The sequence below is a fragment of the Podarcis muralis genome, chromosome 7 (assembly GCF_964188315.1).
Source record: "Podarcis muralis chromosome 7, rPodMur119.hap1.1, whole genome shotgun sequence".
Lineage (NCBI taxonomy): Eukaryota > Metazoa > Chordata > Lepidosauria > Squamata > Lacertidae > Podarcis > Podarcis muralis.
In genome coordinates, this window is record NC_135661.1 from 9,856,331 (window position 1) to 9,879,061 (window position 22,731).

Below are 22,731 nucleotides of genomic sequence, written 5' to 3' on the forward strand. Positions count from 1 at the left end.
AAAGGACAATACGAGTGGGCTCTCCGTGCCCTGACCACAGCAAAAAGACTGATACTGATGAATTGGAAAAATAAAAATGCGGCTCCCTTCTACAATTGGATTGAAGATTTATACAAACTCGAAACATATGAACAACTTGCATATAAATGCAGGCTTGCCATGGACAAATTCAATGATACTGTATCTGGAATCCATTCTTACAAATACTGTAAGAGGTTAAGATCCGGTGAAGTACAATAACAACCTTGTAAAGTATACAGTTTGGGGGTCCCCACCCCTTATTTCCCCTTCTATACACATTCTGTTTCTCTTTTGCTCTCTTTTACGTCTCACAATGTTGAGTGCACATATAATTACGTAATGGTAGGTAGCCATGTTGGTCTGCTGTAGTCGAAAAAAAATAAAAAAAAATCCCTTCCAGTAGCACCTTAGAGACCAACTAAGTTTGTTATTGGTATGAGCTTTCGTGTGCATGCACACTTCTTCAGATACTTCTGTTTCAGTGTATCTGAAGAAGTTTGCATGCACACGAAAGCCCATACCATTACAAACTTAGTTGGTCTCTAAGGTGCTACTGGAAGGGATTTTTTTTATATAATTACGTACTTTTTGAACTTTCAATAAAGATGTTTAAAATCTTCTTTAAAATGTAAAAAGGGGGGAAAAAGAAAAAGTGTGGGTTCAGGAGAGCGACCCTGCACATGAGTGCAAGGACATTTCCACAGTGAAGAAGCTAAAGAGAGCCTTATCATTTTTTCCAGCGGGAGTGAATTTGCATGTGTGTGCGTGTTCTCTTAAGCCAAAGGCTTTTGGATCACAGAATCTCTCTTCACCCAATCACTGGGGCTGAACAAGCAGGCCAGAGGGCTCCACTTCATTTAATTAATTTTCTTATGTTCCATAATTTCATAATTTTCATATGTTCTATACCACTTTTCAGTCCATAGCAGCATGACCTGCCTTTAAAATCTTCAAGACCAATTAAAACCAACAGAAACCATACATAGACAACAAGCAGCCTGAGATTACCTGATCTCAAAGGTTATTGGGAAGATAAAGGGCAACCTCTTAGGTGTGTGGGGGGGGGGTGGCAGTCACAAAGGAAAAGTCCAGCTTTCTGCGAATAGCTGAACCTTTGGTGCTCTTGGCAAACTGGAGGAGATTGGCAGGGGAGACCGTGAGTGTAGTAACCTGATGCTCTTAAAAGATGGTTTGCAGCCCACGGCCTCGGTCCTGCAAACGTGAAGGAGCGTCTCCACCCCCATCGTTCAGCCCGGACACTGAGGTCCAGCACTGAGGGCCTTCTGGTGGTTCCCTCACTGCGAGAAGTGAGGTTACAGGGAACCAGGCAGAGGGCCTTCTCGGTAGTGGAGCGGAGCCTGCCCTGTGGAACGCCCTTCCAGCAGATGTCAAGGTAATAAACAACTATTTTACTTTTAAAAGACTCCCTGTTTAGGGAGTTTTTAATGTGACGCTCTATTGTTTTTGATATTTGGTTGGAAGAAGAAGAAGAGTTTGGATTTGATATCCCGCTTTATCACTACCCGAAGGAGTCTCAAAGCGGCTAACATTCTCCTTTCCCTTCTTCCCCCACAACAAACACTCTGTGAGGTGAGTGGGGCTGAGAGACTTCAGAGAAGTATGACTGGCCCAAGGTCACCCAGCAGCTGCATGTGGAGGAGCGGGGAAGCGAACCCGGTTCACCAGATTACGAGTCTACCGCTCTTAACCACTACATCACACTGGCTCTTGAAACTGGAAGCTGCCCAGAGTTGCTGGGGAGACCCAGTCAGATGGGCGGGGTATAAATAAATAAATAAATAAATAAATAAATTATTAGGACTCACCGGGGGGAGTCATCTGGTCCAAATCACTGCTGGAGGGTGTGTGGTCCGGCTGGTCTGGGAAGAAGCCTTGGACCTGGAAGACAAAGCCAGGGGTCAGAGAAGGGCAGGGCAGCCCAGGCCTTGGAGAGCAGCTCTGGCCCCCTCACCCCACCCTGGGAAGACCCTGCCTGCCTTCCTATGGAGCCTCCTGCCAGCCCAATCAATGGGCAATGTTTGCTAAGCACCTGCGGGGGGAGAGAATGGCAGCCTGTGAGCCGCTGGACCAGGGAGGGAGGGGAGCAAACGATGGTGGGGGCTTCCGAGGGGGCCTTGCATCCCATCCTGATACTACACTTGATCTTAGCCAAAAGGCCGAGAAGCGATGCCTTGCATCCCATCCTGAAGCACGTCTGCTTGTAGGGAAGGCCACCGCGCTGGAGGGAGGGTGGGCGGGCAGGCTGTGATACAGAAGCAGCCTCAATACTACACTGAGCTGTCTTTGAAGATGGGGGATTGCTAAGCACCCTTCCTGCAGCCAGCAGGTCTCCTTCGTTCCCAAGGCAGGCTACGCAGAGATGGCTGACCTTTCGAAGGCCAGGCTGAGCTCTGGGCTACGGCCGCCTTTCCCTGCAGCCTGGCCCAGGGAAGCAGCAGCAACACCGGGCTGGATGCTCAGGACTCACCTCCTTTGACGCGTCCGACAAGGGAGCATGGCAACGAGGCAGCTCCCTCTCCTCCTCTTCCACCAGGCAGGCACTATCCAGCTCCCCTTCCGTGATCACCAGGGGAGACAAGGAGCGGTAATGAGGCACGTAGCTTGGGTAAGGGTCTGGGGACGGGTTACCACCAGGATCTGGCTCAGGCGCAGGCTCAGAGTCCGTGGCCGCAAGACTCATTGCCACACCTGTCTGGCACGGCAGGCCGTGGGCACAATCCCCAGAGGTCAGACCGCAGGTGGGGATTCCTTCCCCATCTTCCTTGAAGGCCTTTTCTTCCATGCGACCCAAGAGAGATGGTCCTTCGGAGCTGGTGGTTCTTGGACTCGCGCAAAAGAGCGGGTTGTCGTAAAACAAGCATTCCACCTCCTCCTCTTCTTCCTCTTCCTCCTCCAGTGAGCCTTCATCATCATCATCCTCCTGCCTCTCTGAGTCCTCCTCCGGCTCCTCCCCACTATCGCTCTCCAGGAGCAAAGGCTCATGGGAGGTGGCCAAGTCCTGCGAGGGGGGCGTCCCCAGAACCTTCTCAAGGCTAGGGGAGGAACTCCTCAGTGGCTCCGTCTGCCGGTCAATCGCCCCTTGCAGGTCCAGGAAGCATAGCTCAGCTTGGAGGATGCTGGCCGAGAAGAGAGCCTTGGTGGCATCATGGCTGCTGTTGTCCAGGCTCTTTGGATTTTCCGGCGGCTGCTGAGATGCTTCCCTCCTAGGCTGCACAATCTCCAGGCGCTCTGAAGAAGGGCAAGTTCCAGGGTGGAATTCCTCAGCACGGCTCTGAGCCAGCGGCGGAGAAGGTTTCTCGGAGGCCGTTTCACCTCTGCTCCAGCCAACGCCCTCCAAGCTACCCTGGAGGAGGTCTATGTCTTCCAGGCCCAAGAATGGAAGGGGAGTCATGGTTTCAGTCTGGGGGGTTTCTGAAGGTGTCAGCAGGCCACCCGCCCCTCCTAAGCTGTCTCCAGTTTCACAGGTCACGTCTCTTATTCCTAAATCAGTCAGAAAGTCTATTAGGTCCGAAGGACTGGAGGATCCAGAAGGCTCCATTCTGGCGTTCACCATGAAAACGTCCAAAAAGGTCCCGTTAGGCTAAGCCCTCATCTTGTTTGTAAAGGGTTGAGCAACGCGGGCCTCCTTCGGACGGGATCCATGCCTCTCCTGCTGTCTCTGGAAAAGAGAAAGCAAACGTTGACGTTATCACGAAACAGAAGTCGGGGAGGGAGAAGCTGCTGCAAACAGAACCTGGCCAAAAGGTCACCTGGAAAGGGCCCTGCAGGTGTCACCAGGTTTAAATTGGGGGTGCTTAAATTGTCTATCATTTCACTTTCAACATTATCAGCGGTCTCTCCCCGCAGGTTCATAGTGGGAAAGGACACTCTTCTCGTATCAATGGACCACAATTCATCCTGCTAGAAAGCATCGTTTCAGCTGATGGAAGCCAATCGCAGCATCCAAGGAGCCCAAATCTTCTCCCACCAATCCACTGGCATGAATTGCAGCCCCACCACCACAACAGGCCTAATAATCTTGGGCTAGAGGAGGAGACACTGGTTGGTGGCAGTGGGCTGGGAGACAGAGACTCACCAGCTCTGGGGCTCCCATCAGGGCAGATCAGAGATGAGGCAGTGGCAGGTGCTGACTGACCGGACGAGCAGCCTAGCCCAAAGGAATGTCTTTGCTGCCGAAAAGAAACTAGGCTTCTCTTCAGTATTTTAAGAATTTATATACCATATCTCTGCCCAAAATTAGGTTGCTAATGGGGACTAGCTATACGGATCACATCCCATCAGTACTTAAAGCACAGCACCAAGTGCAGTTCCATTTCTGGGCACAATTCAAAGAGCTGGCGGATAACTAGGGGGTCCTGGATGGCTAATCACTCTGGTCCGTGGAGGGTCACCTTTCATCCCAGCAGCCAGCCTCAAGGCCAAACCTCCCTGACGCACAACCTTAAGTGAGTGGGGAGCAGGGAGGGGGCTCACTATTGAAGACCCTCCTCTGGAAGGCTTGCCAGGCATCAACTATGACATTTCAGTGCCAGGCAAGCACCTGTTTGTTCCCCCTGAGATTCCAGCAGGCAATGATAGCCAGCCTTGACTATTATGTAACCCATTCTTCTGAACTTTACGAGTTTGCTTTAATTTGGTCATTTTTTGTTTTCGGGTGTTTTGCACACAGCAGCTGCCTTTGTTGTTCTGTTGCCTTCTGACTTGTAAAAGAGCCTTACTGGCGATTTCCAAATAAACAACCCCCTTTCCCCCCAAGCTGGCGCCCTCCCCGGTGTTTCGGACCACAACTCCCATCGCCCCCCGCCCCATGATGCTCTTCTGGCCGCTTGTGCTCCAAAACACCTGGCGAGGCCCAGCTGGGTGACCCTACCCGGCCAGCCTCCTTGTTCTTTAAGAAGGGCGGCGTCTCCTCCGATTGCGGAAGGGAGCACGTGGGAAAGGGGCCAGGGGCGCCGGGAAGGGAGGCAGGCAGGCGGGCATTCCCACCCAGGCGGGGAATCGGCGCAACTCGACCCGCGGCGCAGGTGGCCTTCCCACTAGCAAAGACCAGGCAGGTAGGCTGGCGCTTGGAAACCGGCTGCCCGAGGGGTGCGGGGGACCCCGTTTCCAAGCTGCTCGGTTCCGGAAGCGGCTTTTGGAAAAGAAACTGGGCTCCGAGTCCTCACCTCGGGCTTCCCAGGGCAGGAATAGTCTACCTGCGAGGAGCCTCTGCCCTCCAGCTGCCTCCAGCCGGGCCGCGCTCGGGAGCTCCTCGGGGGCGCAGCAGCTCCCCGGGCAAAGTCCCCCTCCGCCGGGGCCGCCAGCGCGCGGCGCCTCCTTCCCTCGGCCAAGGCCGCTCGCAGCCCTGCCAAGGGAGCCCGCCCGGCCCGCTTCCCTTCCGGGGCCGTCCGATCCGAGCGGCCCCTTCCCACCGGCCAGAGCCCCGCGCCCGGCCGCACTTACCCGACCGCGCGCCCGGCTGCGCTCCGCCTTTCCTGCTCGTCGGGCGGGACTGGCGACGGGAGCCCTCCCCGCCGGGCCCGAGCCGCATTCCCCGCGCGCCCGGTCGCCTGGCCTTCCTGCCTCCGAGAGGCGGCGTCGGCCGAGCTCGGCTGGGGCCCGGTTGCTCTCACCCCGCGGCCCCGACCCGAGGGCACCTTTGCGCGGGATGGCGCGCCGCGGGCCGAGGCTGGGGACGGGCCCTTTGCGCCAAGGAGCCAGCCCGGAGCAGGTGGCCTCTTGCGCCCGAACCGCCTCCGCGGGGCGGCTTTTGGCACAGCAGCAGCCCCCTCCACATCAGCAGGACTCGAGGCAGCCTAGGAAGCCCCCCTCTGCCCTTTCCTAGAGAGCAGTCAGGATGCAACCGTCTTGCCTGGTCCACTGGGGAGTCCCATCTCTAGCCCCCAGCCTGGCCTTTTCCCCCTTGGGGCAGGTTCTGGGCAGCTGTTTCAGCAAGGATCCCAGACAACAGCACAGGGTTTAGGGTGGTGTGGCCAGTCCACCCCCCTCAACAGGGTGCCAAGCCAATGGGGGCTAATAATAATAATAATAATAATAATAATAATAATAATAATAATAATAATAATAATTAATAATTTTCTCAATAATGTGAAGTTTCGGTTAGCTTATTGAGCTTATTAAAAAAGCAACTGTATTATTGTGAAAACAAGAAATATTAAGAGAGGTTTTGCCAAATTTGGTTCTCATTCAGATGTTTTCCAGGTGGGCCTGTGGAGAGGGGCAGGGTGGGGATCACTCACCTCCGTGTTCATTGCCCCCTAGATCCAGCTGAATCCTTCGGGCTGCCTCCGCTATGGGGTGCCCCAGAAGCACTTTGCACCCACTCTGTCACTGCACAACCCCAGGCCAGCCCTGGGCAGTGGGAGGGATGTAGAACTGACCCTGCAACATCCCCTGGGAGGAGCAGAATGACCTGTCCTTTGGATCTCAAGGACAGTGGTCCCAACTCCCCGCAGTGGGGCTCAGCCCCGGACCTGCTCAGGGAGGGCTTCAGCCATCAGAGCTACTTTCCCACCCCGCACCCCCCAGCTCTAGGTAACGGATGGGGAAGTTTCAACACAGACTTACCCAACAGCTGCCTGTTGCCCAGGGCTTGTGTCCATTTCCTGAGCAAGAAAGATGGGGCAAACTTGCTGCTTCCTGTTTGCCTGCAAGCCTACACTCACCGTCAGCACCCGTCTCAGGAAGTAACTGTCAGACTGCTCTTTTGGGGGCTGAGGGGTCCTCCTCCTTGCAGGGACACAACAAAAAATCGTTGGCACGAAGGATGTGCCTTTTCATCCTCTGCCAAGGTCACCCAGTAAGAAAAGGGCGCCCAGAGGGGAAGGCAAGCAACTGATTCATGGTTGCCCTCCCCTCTTTCCAATTGCACTGGGGAAAAACCGCCTCCAGGGTGCTCACAGACCTCCCTGCACTGGAAAACAGCAGACTCAGTCACCCCAGAGAAACAACATGGGTACGATGCAGTGGCCAGCGACCTTCCCACCAAAGTCTCTGCTGCAGGTGGCCCAGGCCTCACAGCGGTGCTGTGAGCCATCTGGGACTGTGGAAGTGAGGGGATGGGCAGCAGAAACAAGCTTTGGCTTTAAGGTTTTGTTTTTTTTTTTGAAGTCACATCCAATGCAAGCATCTGCACTAAGAAGTTGTGGAACAATGAAAGGAACATAGGAAGGTGCCTTTATACTGATCCAAACCACTGGTCCATGCAGCTCAGTGTTGCCTACACTAATTGGCAGCTGCTCTCCAGGGTTTAAGACCTAGCCGCCGCCCCCCCCCACCCCCGGAGATGCCACTGGAGAATGAACCTGAAACCTTTAGCCGCTCTGCCAGTGAGCTATATGGCCGTTCCCCTATTAAAATGGTCAGCATCCCAATTGCCTTTGCAGAAAGGGAGGGTCCTTCTGGGCTGGCACTGGGCCTCCTGAGGCCCTCATGCAACCTGCTTAGCGTTAAGCCAAACCGCACCGCACGCTCAGGGACAAAGTGCACAGATCACGTGACGGGCCGTGTTGCAGCTTTGTTTTTCTTCCCTGGCTAGCAGCCTTGGGACCCAGATTGGGTTGCGTTGCGAGGGGGAAAGGAGGCTTTGAACTCGCACGCAAACCGCATGGTTCTGATCAGGATCGGAGAGTCCTTGTAGGTGCTGTGTATCGCAGGATAGATTCATCCATCGATGCCAGCGCAGGCCTGACAGAGTGGTTGCACCTTTTGTTTAAACTCGCCTGTTTTTCATTTTGGGAAGTATCCAAGTTTGACAGTCACAGCAAGGCAAGTTTGGCAGGGGAGATAGTGAGTGTAGTAATCTGATGCTCTTAAAAGATGGTCTGCAACCAACAGCAAGACTTGCCCCCCCCCAAAAAAACCTGAGCTGGTTCCCTGCCAACTCCCCTTTACTCACCTCCCGTTTTGCCAGCCGAGTTCCTCCGTCCAGGTCTTAGATGGTCCAGATGGGTCAGATAGGCCTGGGGCAAAATTCACGGCAGAGTTGGTGCGTATAGTCTCCCTTGAATGTTTCCGCTCCAGATGGTTTGTCTTTCCACAAGACTCTCCTGTCCCCTTGGTCACGCTCGGTCATTTGATCCTGTTTCGCCTCTTTTGAACGAGCTTCGTCGTTTCTTCCCTCTTGCAGAGAATCTGCCTGCCTACGAAAGAAGAAAACAGGACAGGGAAGGATGTTGGCGATTTCTCATCCATGGCAGGATCCTGGCATCGCTCTCGCCACAAGCGTGCAGCTGCTGCGGTCTCCAGAGGAAGCCGCAGCTGGGAAGGCTCAACAGAAGCCGCACAGTCCACGGTGACCTCTCTTCCCACCTTCGAGAAAGAGGCATTGGGCAGAGAAGCTGAGTGGCTGCTGCTGCTGCTGCCAGGGGGACTTTGCCAGGTGGTGAGTGGCACGGCTGAGCTGGGCCCCCACAAGCTCTCCCTGCTTGCCAGTGCTGTGGGCAAAGATTAATTAATGAACAAAGGGTCTTTCTCACTGTCAGTGGAGCCAGCAGTGGAGGAAGAGGGATGGAGGCCAGAGCCCCTCCCTCTTAAGCAGGCTCAAGCCCCCCCCCCACCCCCAAATGAGGCAAGAATGAGGTCTGAGCCTGGGAGGAGGAAAAGCAGGGGACACCAGGGCAATAGCAATCAGGAATGCGATTTTATCTTGCTGGCTTCTAATGCTGAGCTTTTTGCGATAATGCTTTTTATTTTTATTAATCTCTACTGTGGATAAATAAGAGATTAATAAAATTAAAAATCTCTACCGTGGATGGGACACAGGTGGCGCTGTGGGTTAAACCACAGAGCCTAGGGCTTGCCGATCAGAAGGTCGGCGGTTTGAATCCCCACGACGGGGTGAGCTCCCGTTGCTCGGTCCCTGCTCCTGCCAACCTAGCAGTTCGAAAGCACGTCAAAGTGCAAGTAGATAAATAGGTACTGCTCCGGCGGGAAGGTAAACGGCGTTTCCGTGCGCTGCTCTGGTTCGCCAGAAGCGGCTTAGTCATGCTGGCCACATGACCCGGAAGCCGTACGCCGGCTTCCTCGGCCAATAAAGCGAGATGAGCGCCGCAACCCCAGAGTCGGCCACAACTGGACCTAATGGTCAGGGGTCCCTTTACCTTTACTTTTACCGTGGATAACTTCTGTATTTTACTACACTGCTGTTTTAATTCTTTATGTGCACTACTCTGGGATTTTTTTTATAAGGAAAAGTGATAGATACATTTTATTTTATTTTATATGTGTGTGTGTGTGTGTGTATATATATATATATATATATATGCTTTCGTAGATTTTCACGGGTACAGGAATGCAGGTTTTGGTGTCCTCGGGTGTCTTCCCGTGTAAAAGTTGGGGTGTCTAGGCGACGTTTCGACGAGGTCTCACTCGTCATCTTCAGGCTGGTGCTTTCGGCTTCTTGTTACTGGAACAGAGCAGGATCTCAGTGTTTGAGTTCCTATAAATACTGTTGAGGAGGTGTGGTATATATATATATATATATATATATGCAGGTTTTGGTGTCCTCGGGTGTCTTCCCGTGTAAAAGTTGGGGTGTCTAGGCGACGTTTCGACGAGGTCTCACTCGTCATCTTCAGGCTGGTGCTTTCGGCTTCTTGTTACTGGAACAGAGCAGGATCTCAGTGTTTGAGTTCCTATAAATACTGTTGAGGAGGTGTGGTGTATAGCCTCCAATGTTCTGGGCAGAGAGGAAGTTCCCAGGCTAGTGTGCCTTTTCTTCTTTTGTTCCTTGATTGCTTGAGGGATATCTTGAGTGATTTCTTGAGTGATATCCTGAGTACCACTTAGGTGGGTCATTAGGTGTGGATTAGTTGCTAAAGCCTTTGTGTCTTGACCTCTTGAACTTTGTGAAGAGTTTTTCTGAGAAGATGGCTGTACTGCATTTAGTTGTGCTCTGGCTTGGCTTCGTGTATAGGGGCGAGCTGTGGTTTTGTGGCCTGTGCCAGCCAGATCTGTGTAGGGATTGCAGGGGGGTGCAGCATCCGGAGGTGCCACCATGGTTTGGCTACTGGATGGTGTCTGTAATTTATCTGTGGAGAGGGTCTGGGTTTGGGTCTGGTGTGGTTGATTGGTGATGGCGTTCTGTGTGCCTCTGGATCTGGTGTCAGTTTTTGTGGGGAGGGCTAATTTCCAGATGTCTGGCAAGCGGGATGTGTCGTCACGCTTGTTCATGTTGTGAGGGTGTTTCTCTATCTCGATGGCTTCCATGATTATTCTCTTGTGGTGATGTTCCATGTTAGAGAGCAATTTGGAATCTGCAAAATTAATTTCGTGTCCTGTTTCTTTCATGTGTTGGAAAAGAGAGGAAGTTTTTTCTTCTTTTTTGACGGCATTCTTGTGTTCTGCGATACGTGCATTTATTCGTCTGTTTGTTTGTCCAATGTACGTGGCTGGGCAGACTTTGCAGGGTATTTCATAGACCCCTTGGTTTTCCAACTGGATTTTATCCTTGGGGTTTCTGAGGATATTGGCTATTTTTTGGTTGGCGCAAAAGGCTGTTTTGATATTGTGTTTATGGAGGATTTTGCTAATTTTATCTGTAGTGCCCTTGATATAAGGAAGGAGGGCCATGCCATTGTTTTCTTCTGTGTCTTGGTTTTTGGGGGGTGTTTCTTTTTGGATTAGCTTCGTAACCCTGTTTTGCTGGTATCCATTGGCAATTAACACATTTGAGAGATTCTGTAACTCAGTTGTCAAGTGGTCTTTGTCAGCCAGGCGTTTGGTTCTGGAGATGAGAGTCTTGGCTATGGAGTTTATTTGTGCAGGGTGGTGGTGTGATTGTGCATGTAAGTAGCGGTTGGTGTGTGTTTTTTTCCGGTAGATAGTGTGTCCTAGGGAGCCATCAGGTTTTTTGTAGATTAGGACGTCAAGGAAGGGAAGTTGGTTGTTGGCTTCTATTTCCATAGTGAATTGTATTTTGGGGTGTAGGCTGTTGAGATGTGTGAGGAAGCTGTCCAGTTTTTCCTTCCCGTGTGGCCAAATTACAAAGGTGTCGTCAACATATCTGAGCCAAAGTTTAGGTTTGTGTTCTGACTTGTCTAAAGCATTGGTTTCAAAGTGTTCCATGTACAGGTTTGCGATGACCGGTGAGAGGGGTGATCCCATAGGTGCTCCTTCTATCTGTTTGTATCTTTGTCCATTGTGGATGAAGTACGTGTTGGTTAGGCAGTGGTTGGTCAGGTCCAAGATGTATTCGGGGGGATTGTATTTGTTTTGAATGGCTGTCAAGGCTTCATTAATGGGCACTTGTGTGAAGAGCACTACAGATAAAATTAGCAAAATCCTCCATAAACACAATATCAAAACAGCCTTTTGCGCCAACCAAAAAATAGCCAATATCCTCAGAAACCCCAAGGATAAAATCCAGTTGGAAAACCAAGGGGTCTATGAAATACCCTGCAAAGTCTGCCCAGCCACGTACATTGGACAAACAAACAGACGAATAAATGCACGTATCGCAGAACACAAGAATGCCGTCAAAAAAGAAGAAAAAACTTCCTCTCTTTTCCAACACATGAAAGAAACAGGACACGAAATTAATTTTGCAGATTCCAAATTGCTCTCTAACATGGAACATCACCACAAGAGAATAATCATGGAAGCCATCGAGATAGAGAAACACCCTCACAACATGAACAAGCGTGACGACACATCCCGCTTGCCAGACATCTGGAAATTAGCCCTCCCCACAAAAACTGACACCAGATCCAGAGGCACACAGAACGCCATCACCAATCAACCACACCAGACCCAAACCCAGACCCTCTCCACAGATAAATTACAGACACCATCCAGTAGCCAAACCATGGTGGCACCTCCGGATGCTGCACCCCCCTGCAATCCCTACACAGATCTGGCTGGCACAGGCCACAAAACCACAGCTCGCCCCTATACACGAAGCCAAGCCAGAGCACAACTAAATGCAGTACAGCCATCTTCTCAGAAAAACTCTTCACAAAGTTCAAGAGGTCAAGACACAAAGGCTTTAGCAACTAATCCACACCTAATGACCCACCTAAGTGGTACTCAGGATATCACTCAAGAAATCACTCAAGATATCCCTCAAGCAATCAAGGAACAAAAGAAGAAAAGGCACACTAGCCTGGGAACTTCCTCTCTGCCCAGAACATTGGAGGCTATACACCACACCTCCTCAACAGTATTTATAGGAACTCAAACACTGAGATCCTGCTCTGTTCCAGTAACAAGAAGCCGAAAGCACCAGCCTGAAGATGACGAGTGAGACCTCGTCGAAACGTCGCCTAGACACCCCAACTTTTACACGGGAAGACACCCGAGGACACCAAAACCTGCATTCCTGTACCCGTGAAAATCTACGAAAGCAAATATATATATATATATATATATAAATTTCCTATTTTTCAATTGAGATAATATTCATTTAAACAACCTTAAAATATCAATGACTTCCCTTCTTCTCTTTCCATGGTTCATTTTGCATAACATAAATCCCTGCATATTTTATATAAACTATACCATTCAGTACTCCATTATTACATCCATCAAAACTTACATACACGGTTGAATTTATCTCATTGCTGTCAACGTTTTCAAGTGTACACAGTCCGCCCCCCCCATATATTCAATAAACATTTTCCAATCTTCTTTAAACATACGTTCTTCTTGTTCTCTTATTCTATATGTTGATAGATACATGTTTTAAGCAGATCAGTGAATCTTCCAAGGGCTCCGTGGTAGAGTTGCTGCTCTGCATGCAGCCCCCAGGTGGGGCTGGAAGAGACCATGGAGAGGTGCTGCCAGTACTGAACTCGATGGGCCAGTGGTCCGACTTGATGCGAGTCACTGTCCTATGTTCCTGTCTTAAGAGTGTGAGTATATACAGTGGTACCTTGGGTTACATACGCTTCAGGTTACAGATTCCGCTAATGCAGAAATAGTACCTTGGGTTAAGAACTTTGCTTCAGGATGAGAAAAGAAATCGTGTTCCGGTGATGCGGCAGCAGTGGGAGGCCCTGCTAAAGTGGTGCTTCAGGTTAAGAACAGTTTCAGGTTAAGAACAGATCTCCAGAACAAATTAAGTTCTTAACCCGAGGTACCACTGTACTCCAAAGCCACCAGCTTTGGGAAGTGGCAGGGCACCCTCTGGCATGTGGGTGTCATTGGCAGCACATTCCCCAGTTAGTGGGCTCTGGGGGTCTTTCCAGGGATGTCTTGGGTTTGTGTGCTGTTGTTGCTTTTTCTGCTGTTTTTGATTATTATTATTTTTATCTTCCTTTCCTGGGCTGTGTAAGCCTAGAACTTGGTGGCTGTCCCCCTGAAATCTGGGACTGTCCCTGGAAAATAGGGAGGGTCTTAAAGGGGAGACCCCAACCCCTAGACGGGGGGTTTTGACTTCTAGGCAACAGCCGACAGTGGCCCTTCTGCTTAGTCCGTCATACAAGGCCTCTGCTCCTTCTCACAGAGGAAATGAATAAAAGTGTGGGAAGCTGTTGAAAGAGAAGTACAGTGGTACCTCGGGTTAAGTACGGTACTTAATTCGTTCCGGAGGTCCGTTCTTAACCTGAAACTGTTCTTAACCTGAAGCGCCACTTTAGCTAATGGGGCCTCCCGCTGCCGCCGGAGCATGATTTCTGTTCTTATCCTGAATCAAAGTTCTTAACCCAAGGTAATATTTCTGGGCTAACGGAGTCTGTAACCTGAAGCGTATGTAACCTGAAGCGTATGTGACCCGAGGTACTACTGTATTACAGCTAACAGTGGGGGGGCAAGGGGATGTTTCCAAATGGAGGGGTTCTGTCTTAAGTGTTGCTGCCCCATCAGGGCAAGGAAGGCTGACCAAGCTCATTTGAACCTTTCACTCAGGTAAACAAGAAGAGGACCCACTCCCGTGCCCTTAAGGAGGGTTTTGCTCAGGGAGCCGGCTTTAGGCAACAGGAGGAACCTCACACCCCCTTCCTTTGAATCAGGAAGCCCCCTCCCCCTTTCTTTACCAGGGACCCAAGCAAGGACCACCCCCCACCACCCCAATTCTCCTCCTTACCCGTTATTTCATGGCGAGACATGGGCAGAGTCCCAGTGCCAACATCCAGGGGGAGTTTGGAGTCCCGGCAGGGTCAGGTGTGCTGTGAGGAAGCACACACACCCCCAGGACTGCTGAAGATGGAGCGAGAAGGAATGCAGAAAGCTGTCGCATGTCAGGTGGCAAGACAGGTTTGACGGCAGTGGATTCCCCAGGCGCAAGAGGAGGCTTCGCTCTTGGCCAGGGCTCCGGAGCCAAAGGCTGGGAGGGCAGGAACAGGTTGCAGCAGAAAGGTTCCTGAGATCCAGGAGAATGGAAAAATAGGGTTGCTATGTTTTCTGGATGAGGAGGGCCCTGGGAATCCAAGGAGCTGGTAAGACCGAGGTGAAACTGCAGCTCCCTTGTTATTTTTGCTGTTGGGTGTTGATGTAATGGTGTAACAGCGTTGGAATGTTGTTCTATTTTTTCTTGTGTTCTTTTATTCCCTTATAATGACATTGCTTTCTGCATTGCTTGATTTTGAAATGCATTTTTTGGGGTTGTAAGCCGCTTTGAGCAATGATGTGTGTAGTAAAGTGGCATACAAGTAAATTTATGAATGAATGGTTAGCCATGCTTCCGTTTCTCCGAGCGACACAACACACACAAGAACATTAAAGAACCATCTCCAAGCATCACAGATGGATTGCATCCATAATCCATGATAATCAATGTTGTTTTAAAAAGTCACAAAAGAAGGAAATCAAGGATGTGCCTGTGTCATCAACAGTTAAAATGTCATAGCTGCCCTTTTTCAGGTGCCCGGGGAAATATATTTCAGACTCCTCCTGCTGTTGTGAGGTGGGGGCTTCAAGCTCCTTGCAGTGGTTCTCTTTTAAGGTTGTCCTGCAGTGTCGTCCCCCACCCACCAGTAACTTGTAGATAAATAATAACAGATTCCTTTATTTATATTATTTATTTAATTATTAATAAAATTTGTACAGCACCCTTCATATTGTAGATCTCAGGGCAGTTCAAAACATACAAATGCAAGATTATATATAAACACGTTAAACATAATAAAAACGAGAGCAAAATTTCCAGAGAGGCGGCATCTTAAAAAGACATGCAGAATCTGCTCAGGGCTGTGTCCACAGGTGACCTGTCTGCCCAAAGGCTGCTCAGTGGCGCGACTGAGGCAGGGGCGGGTCACAAGCCCAGCAGAAGGCCCACCCTTCATTTTAACCGAGTTCTTCACGTTCTGCTAATTTCTTTTGAAACAAATATTATGTTCAAGCCCTGATGCGCCAGATCTTTTCTCCTTATGAGTCCAGTGGAGGGGAATTTGAAGGCAGAAAATTTGAAGACCCGCAGTGACCTCACTGGAGATCTCAGCCATGCCACAGAAACCATGGCTGTACGCCACAGTGTGGCTTCAGAAGGGAATGTGCATGTTCAGGGGGAGGCAGGATTAGTGCTGGAGACCATCAGCTGGGGGGGAGCGGGGCTATTCACACACAGCCTGAGGCTTCGTCCCAGGGGTATCTACCTGGATACGAAGTGCTGGATCTTGTGAGGCAGCTTCTTTGCCCTTAGTGACCTGCCTGGAGTGGACCCCATGATGGCTGAGAGGGATGTCCAGCAGTGGCCTCTCCACACCCGGACACCTTTACAGCTGCTCCATCCGAAAGCGTCCACTTTTGATGAGGGTGGGAGGGCTAGGATGGCTGAGAGAGGAGGAAAAAAGAGATTGATGGCTTGGAAATCCTCCCAGGTGCCTCAGGACCCCTCGGTGTGGCTGTGCCAGGCACTTGGGCAGGTCTGGGGGCGGGGGGGGGGGTGCCCCTCAAGGCTCAGCAGGGTTGGAAATAAAAGTCCACCACATGAGAAGGCCCTGGGAGCTGCGTGAGGCCCAGAGGTTCGTTGGCCCTGGAAGAGGTGCACAGGAACCAGCCAGGATGGGCCGCCGACTCAAACCGCCAAGCCCCGTCTTTGTTAGAGGAGAAGAAGGTGAAGCGGCTGGACTCCTTCCTGCCGCCTTTGGGCAGATCTGTGATGTTGACGGTCTGCGGAGAAGGAGAAAAGGAAGCGATCTGGTGAGGGAGGGAGGCAGGCAGCTGACCCCTGTCTGCTTTGGGCTAGCGTCCCCTTGACTAGTGAGAGGCAAGAGAGGGTTCCTAAGGAAGACAGAACATAAGAAGAACCTGCTGGATCAGGACCATGTCCCTCGTGGCCCAGCATCGAGTTCTCGCACAGGCCAACCAGATGGCCCAATTGGAGGCCCACAAGCAGGATTCGAATGCAAGAGTCCTGTGGCTTCCAGCAACTAGTAATTCAGAAGCATTTTTGCCTCCAACTGTGGAGGCAGAGCAGACCTATCATGGCTAGTAGCCCTTAATAATAATAATAATAATAATAATAATTTATTTATACCCCGCCCATCTGGCTGAGTTTCCCCAGCCACTCTGGGCGGCTTCTAATCAAGTGTTAAAAACAATACAGCATAAAATATTAAAAACTTCCCTAAACAGGGCTGCCTTCAGATGTCTTTTAAAAATAAGATAGCTACTTATTTCCTTCGCATCTGAAGGGAGGGCGTTCCACAGGGCGGGCGCCACCACCGAGAAGGCCCTCTGCCTGGTTCCCTGTAACCTCGCTTCTCAGAGGGAGGGAACCGCCAGAAGGCCCTCGGAGCTGGTCTGAGCTGAACAATGGAGGTGGAGACGCTCCTTCAGGTATACAGGACCGAGGCCGTTTAGGGCTTTAAAGGTCAGCACCAACACTTTGAATTGTGCTCGGAAACGTACTGGGAGCCAATGCAGATCTCTCTGCACCGGTGTCATGTGGTCCCGGCGGCCACTCCCAGTCACCAGTCTAGCTGCCGCAATGGCCCGCTCCTCCATGTAAAGCAGGCACCCCCAAACTCAGCCCTCCAGATGTTTTGGGACTACAGTTCCCATCATCCCTGACCAATGGTCCTGTTAGCTAGGGATGGTGGGAGTTGTAGTCCCAAAAACATCTGGAGGGCCGAGTTTGGGGATGCCTGATGTAAAGGCATGGATTTGTCAGGTAGCAGCTACCCAGACTTTCCAAGGCCAGCCTGCCGCTGAAGGGTAGAGTCCTTCCTGCTCCCGCCACCCCTCCCTGGCTCTCTGCTCTTAAGCTGGCACGTGACTGTTGGAGGATTTATGGTGAGGCTTCATGGCCCCTCCACGAGCACATCCTATGGGGATGCCAAACTGCCTCTCCTCTCCTCACCTCAAGCTGCAGCGCAGGCCAGGCGCCGGCAGAGCAGGCCAGGCACCTCTTCCCGTCCTGAATGCTCAAGATGATGGAGAACTTCTCGTGGTCAAAGGCCCGGTTGTGAATCCAGTAGATCTTCTCTAGGGATGGGAAAGAGTAGGTGAGAGAGTCTGTTGGCATCCTGTGGGGAATCCCATTAGAGAGGCTGGAGGTGTGAGGGCATTCCCAGGGGTCATACTGATGGGTGATGTCAGGGTTAGGGGCTCAGTAGCAGTCAGAGGAGGGACGCGGGTGGCGCTGTGGGTTAAACCACAGAGCCTAGGACTTGCCGATCAGAAGGTCGGCGGTTCGAATCCCCGCGACGGGGTGAGCTCCTGTTGCTCGGTCCCTGCTCCTGCCAACGTAGCAGTTTGAAAGCACGTCAAAGTGCAAGTAGATAAATAGGTACCACTCTGGCGGGAAAGTAAATGGCATTTCCGTGCGCTGTTCTGGTTCGCCAGAAGCGGCTTAGTCATACTGGCCACATGACCCGGAAGCTGGACGTCGGCTCCTTCAGCAAATAAAGCGAGATGAGCGCCGCAACCCCAGAGTCGATCACAACTGGACCTAATGGTCAGGGGTCCCTTTACCTTTTAGCAGTCAGAGGACGAGGGCGTGGTCTACCCTTGCCTCTTTTGCTGACCTGGAGGGAGGTGGGGGGGACGACCTTCAAGCCCAGGATGCTGGTGGCCTTGCATACGCAACCTGCCCCTAGCTTAGAGGGCCACAACCAGGGAAAAGAAGGGTGTCCAGTTTCCTTTCCCGGCGACTGATGCCAAGACACGGGAGCCCATAAGAGAAATCCAGAGCTGAGGATCGAGGTAGAAGTTGGGGATGGCAGAAGCGGTGAAGAGGCAGAACAAGAGTGTGAGAATGAGCAGGAGAAAGTCTGCAGGAGAGGGAAGCGATGGTGGAGGCAGGAGCACATAGTGGTGCACACATGGGCACGCACACAAACAAACAAACACGTTCTGTGGCATGCAAGCAATCGAGGGCAGCACCAACGCAGAAGGAAAAGAACAGGCTGTGCTGATGGAAGGAGAAATTTGCAGGCCTCCCTTTGAGATATCATAGAATTTAAACGGACCCCACTGATTCAAGCCCCTGCAAAGCAGGAATCACAGTTATGTTCCAGGCTCCCCAAGTGGTCCAACCCCAGGTCCTGTCTGCCCAGTGGGAAGGAAGCATTGGTTGTGTCCACAATATGGGTCACATCCAACCCATGAGGAATAGTTCTTCTCCCACCAGCCTATAAGCTTCAGGAAAGCAAAACTCTGCAGACTCACCTTCCAGGGCAGAATCAGGGCCTTGCAGGTATCCAGCTACCAGCTCATTGTTCTGGAGGTAGAGGGACTTCTGGTTGACATCCCAGATTCTGAAAACAAACAAGGCTGCCTTTACAAGAAAAATCTTTCCCTTTTCTCTCACCTGCCACAAACCTGTTAGTCTAATCCTCAGCATTATCCAGATCTTTTGGTGTGCATGCGTGCAAAGAGGACCGAGCTGCCTCAGAACTGACCAATCAGCATGGACACCTCATTGCCCATACCTGGTTCCACAGCCTGCCATTTACAAAACCCACCAGCACTGGCAATGCCAAAGACCCTGGCCAGGGCGATGCTTGTCCCTTTCTAGGCAGAGTGGCAGCGGTTCATCACCCCCAGCAACCCCTTTCACGCATCAGGCTTGCCTCCCCAACCCCTTGTACTGGCAGCATTGCCAGGCAACCTCAAACTCGCCAGAAGAAAATCAGATGCAAAACTGGACTGAAAAGAAACACCTTGCATTCCTAATGTGATAAAATAGAGCTGTATTCTTGCATTGGGCAGTGTGAACGGGGAGGGAAGGTGTGTTGTCAGTCCATCCCATGAGAGGAGAGATTCCCTTTCACACTCTTCGCTAGCTGCAAGACTCAATATTCATCTACTTTGATGAGAAGCTTGTTTGGTCTTAAGAGCGACACCTGATTCCAGGCAAAAAAGCAGAAATCGGGCATTGTCAAATGTGCAGGATCTGCTGTTTCTATCCAGTTTGCGAAGGCTGGAACAGCCTTGACTAGGGACAGAGTTTTTTGGTGGGCACAGAAGTTTCTATATTCTCACAAGCATCCAGTTAGCACCCTCTCCCTCCCAGGTTACATTTGCCACTTACGAAGAAGCACCCACTCTGCCATGGAAACCACCTGTACACAATTGGGCCCAGGGCACTTACCTGGACCTGAAGACGGCTGCCTGGGCAAAGACCTTCTTCTCCCCATCTGGACAGAGAACAGAAAGGAGGAAGAGGAGGATGTGACTTCTAGGGTATTTGTGTGACTCCATTCTAAATCAGGCATTACCAGGTAGCTCTGCTTGACCAGTGAGGCTGATCCCTTTTTATAGATCCCTTGACAACCAGTGGGTGGGAATGTACATGATTGCTAGACACTGTAATTAATTCTGTGGTCGGGTCCCAGGATTTCCAGCAGCTCTTTTGCATGTTGCAATTCATGTCGCAACTTTGGACGCTGAAACTAAAGTTCCCTAAAATGACAGCTGAAGCTCCTTCCTCTTGCTACGTGCAAAGGGGAGGAAAGAGTAACACATAAACGGAGTGGCAAGAAACCCTGACGCATTTTTAAATTATGCCCATAGCAGGGAATACAGATATTCCAAATGCTTCACTCTTCAAAAGAAAGCAAAGACTCAATTCCTCGATAAGAGCTGTAGCCAGCAACCGCATTTGAGCAGAGCATTATCTCAAATCTCAAAACAACAGCTGGTCTCTGTTTAAAATAGGCTCACCGACGGTCCCAGCTTCTGCACTCCGCTACCCAACCACCCTGTTCCGGCATTTCCGCTTACAGAATGAACCAATTCACCACAAGGCGAGCATGAGAAGCAGTTGGTCTTGCTCCCTTGACTTGGTGTCTTGCAAATGACCAAAGTTAGAAAAGAGGCAACACTCGAGTGCACTAAAGCACGCCATACTGTACCAGCAAAGTTGGAGGGTTCCTGCTCCTGCTGGTCACACATGGTTTCAATCCTGGTGCCTGGGTGGCCTTGTGGGCCTCACCCCAGCTATTTATGGAGCACTTTTAGGAGGCGTGGCCAGGCTTGGGATGGTGTCGACAGAAAAGTGTAATCACGAAATATGCAAGAGATAATTGCATCTTGAGACAAAGCTCTCTCGAATCATTCCCCAAACCTTGAGTGGCCCTTTGCAGTGTTGCTCAATTATGCTTCTTGTCAATTTTGCACCCCTCCAGCTCTGTAACCTTTATGGGGGGGAATTGCCCAGATCACCTAAATCCAGCAGTGGAGGAGTTGCCTGCTGTTCATGGTAGAGCTTGATGAGGCTGTTTTAGGGAGTGTCAGAAAGGGGGTATTCCGTCCCTGCTCTGAACTGCTCTGCTATTTTTATCTGTATCTCCTTCTATGCTTGCAAGAAATATTTCTTTGGCATCTCCCAGTGTGATGGTTGTCCCTTGCTCTGTGTATGGTTGTAGGGGGGCTGGTGCCAGCTGAGTGTGTTTGGGACATAATAAGATATTACAGAGACCAATAAGATATTATAGACAAATGCCTAAAGGGCTGTCACACGAAAGATGGAGCAAACCTGTTCTGGAGGGTGAGACTCGAACCAATGGATTCAAGTTACAAGAAAGGAAATTCCAACTAAGCATTAGGAAGAACTTTCTGCCAGTAAGAGCTATCAGTGGAACGGTGGTGGACTTTCCTTCCTGCGAGGTTTGTAGCAGAGCTTGGCCATTTGTTATGGATGCTTTAGTTGAGATTCCTGCATTGCACAATTCTGATTCTGAACTTGGGGTCCTTGGGAGGAATCAGCAGCTTCATGTGGGCTTGTTTACAGCATCATGCTCTGTTGGCACTTTTTGTGTACATCCATCTATGACTGGCTGTGTGTGGTGGGCAGTGTGCATTGACTGGGTGACTAAGGACACAGTGTGCATCACTGAGTCCCCTCGGCCAGGCTTGGACTCTCTGGCAGTACTAGACCACTTCCAAAATACAGCTATTGTTTAAGCTTTCGTTAGTTTGATATATAAATGACTGAAGCAAGGTCTGTTTACCCAGGACAGCTTGTCTCAAGTGAAGAGGAAGCTGCTATTCTGAGAAAAAAGGAACTTCAGATTGGCTTACGTTGAAAGGGTACATGATGCTTACTCATAGACCAGCACCGTGTAGGAAATGGTCTCCTATGGACACAAACTGAGGTATGAGGAAATGAGATCATTTCCAATAAGACTTGTCCATATTCAGGAACGCATGGCTGCAAGATGTTGTGCAACGCATGTCCAGCCCCCATGAAAAAATTATGCACGTCTGTGGTCACTTTTGGTGTGTGTCACCAGCTGAACACGATCCAGCAGTGGTTATGCTAATCGTGTTAACAGAAACGGAGGCTTTTAGATAACAGGAAGCAACCAGTCCTACTCAATTCCACATTGCTCTGGCCACCTTCTGAGTGCCACGTTACAAGAGCCTACTGGGTCCACTGCAGCATGTACAGAGGAGGGCAGCCAGGAGAGTGAGGGGGGTGGCTAGAAAACCAGGCGGAATGGTTGGAAGGAGCCAGCTTCGCCTTAACCTGGAGAATCAAAACAAAAAAAATTCCTTCCAGTAGCACCTTAAAGACCAACTAAGTTAGTTCTTGGTATGAGCTTTCGTGTGCATGCACACTTCTGGAGAAACTGGAGAATCAAAGAATTGTAGAGCTGGAACGCACTGGCTCAACCTCCTGCATTGCAGGAAATACTGCCGGAGAAGCCCCGATTAGCAGAAGACAGCGGTGTTCAAATGCCGGAATATCCCGGTATGCGTGCCTGGTGGGGAATGTGTGTTCCCCGCCCCCACTCCAACATTTAAATATTCTGGGATTCCATGTTATTTTTCTGCTAGTAAATGATCAGTAAACTCCAACGCAGCTGCGCCTCTCGCTCAGTCCTGCTCAGGCGGAAGGGCAGCAGGAGGAAATGCCGGACCAGATGCATAGCTGTCAACTTTTCCCATTTTTTAAGGGAAATTCCCTTATTCCGAATAGGATTCCTCGCCAGAAAAAGGGAAAGTTGACAGCTATGACCAGATGCCCGTTTAGTTTTCCCATCGTAGAGGCCTTAGTCCTCCTCCCCCTCCTCCCTGCAGGGGTTAAAAGGGCCCCGAGGAGCCTTGGGGTTGGGCTCGATGACCACGCGGGAGCCCTTCCTCCCTGCTGCCTCTTCCGCTCGGGCTTCAGGGAAGGGCAAGCCTCCCCAGGCTTTCTGCGCACGCGCAGCCTCCTCCTCCGTCGGGCAGAGTCACCTGACCGGCGCTGTTTTCCCCCTCGGCGCATGCGCAGCACTCGGCGCTGTTTCCACCTCCGGCGAGGGGTGGTGTTGGGGAGGGCAGCCTCGGCGCATGCGCAGCAATTGACAGCGTCGGCCAGCG

At 51.0% G+C, this 22,731-nt stretch overlaps 2 protein-coding genes across 9 annotated transcripts in view; both read right to left on the reverse strand.

Moving 5' to 3' along the window:
* PSD4 (pleckstrin and Sec7 domain containing 4) overlaps positions 1-8,176 on the reverse strand; it is a 28,967-nt gene extending 20,791 nt beyond the window's left edge. The window contains exons 1-3 of one of the 6 annotated variants that reach the window (XM_077931194.1): positions 7,940-8,176; positions 2,510-3,700; positions 1,848-1,920 (exon numbers count right to left, since the gene is read on the reverse strand). In XM_077931194.1, the coding sequence (XP_077787320.1) occupies positions 1,848-1,920; positions 2,510-3,595 (1,159 nt within the window). In that variant the 5' untranslated portion in view covers positions 3,596-3,700; positions 7,940-8,176. The other 5 variants (XM_077931193.1, XM_077931192.1, XM_028741256.2 and 2 more) reach the window with 5 other exon arrangements.
* A 6,804-nt stretch (positions 8,177-14,980) lies between these two features.
* LOC114602722 (interleukin-1 receptor antagonist protein-like) lies at positions 14,981-22,711 on the reverse strand. 3 transcript variants are annotated; one of them, XM_077931195.1, is made up of 5 exons: positions 22,606-22,711; positions 19,517-19,562; positions 18,592-18,680; positions 17,282-17,406; positions 14,981-16,089 (listed from the first exon to the last, which is right to left on the reverse strand). In XM_077931195.1, exons 1-5 carry the CDS (start codon positions 22,634-22,636, stop codon positions 15,877-15,879), a joined length of 504 nt encoding a protein of 167 aa, XP_077787321.1. In that variant the 5' UTR covers positions 22,637-22,711; the 3' UTR covers positions 14,981-15,876. The 3 variants fall into 3 exon arrangements, with proteins under 3 accessions (XP_077787321.1, XP_028597092.1, XP_028597091.2); XM_028741259.2 differs by lacking the exon at positions 22,606-22,711 and adding an exon at positions 20,280-21,902; XM_028741258.2 differs by lacking the exon at positions 22,606-22,711 and having other exon boundaries at positions 19,517-21,902.
* Positions 22,712-22,731: the final 20 nt, after the last annotated feature.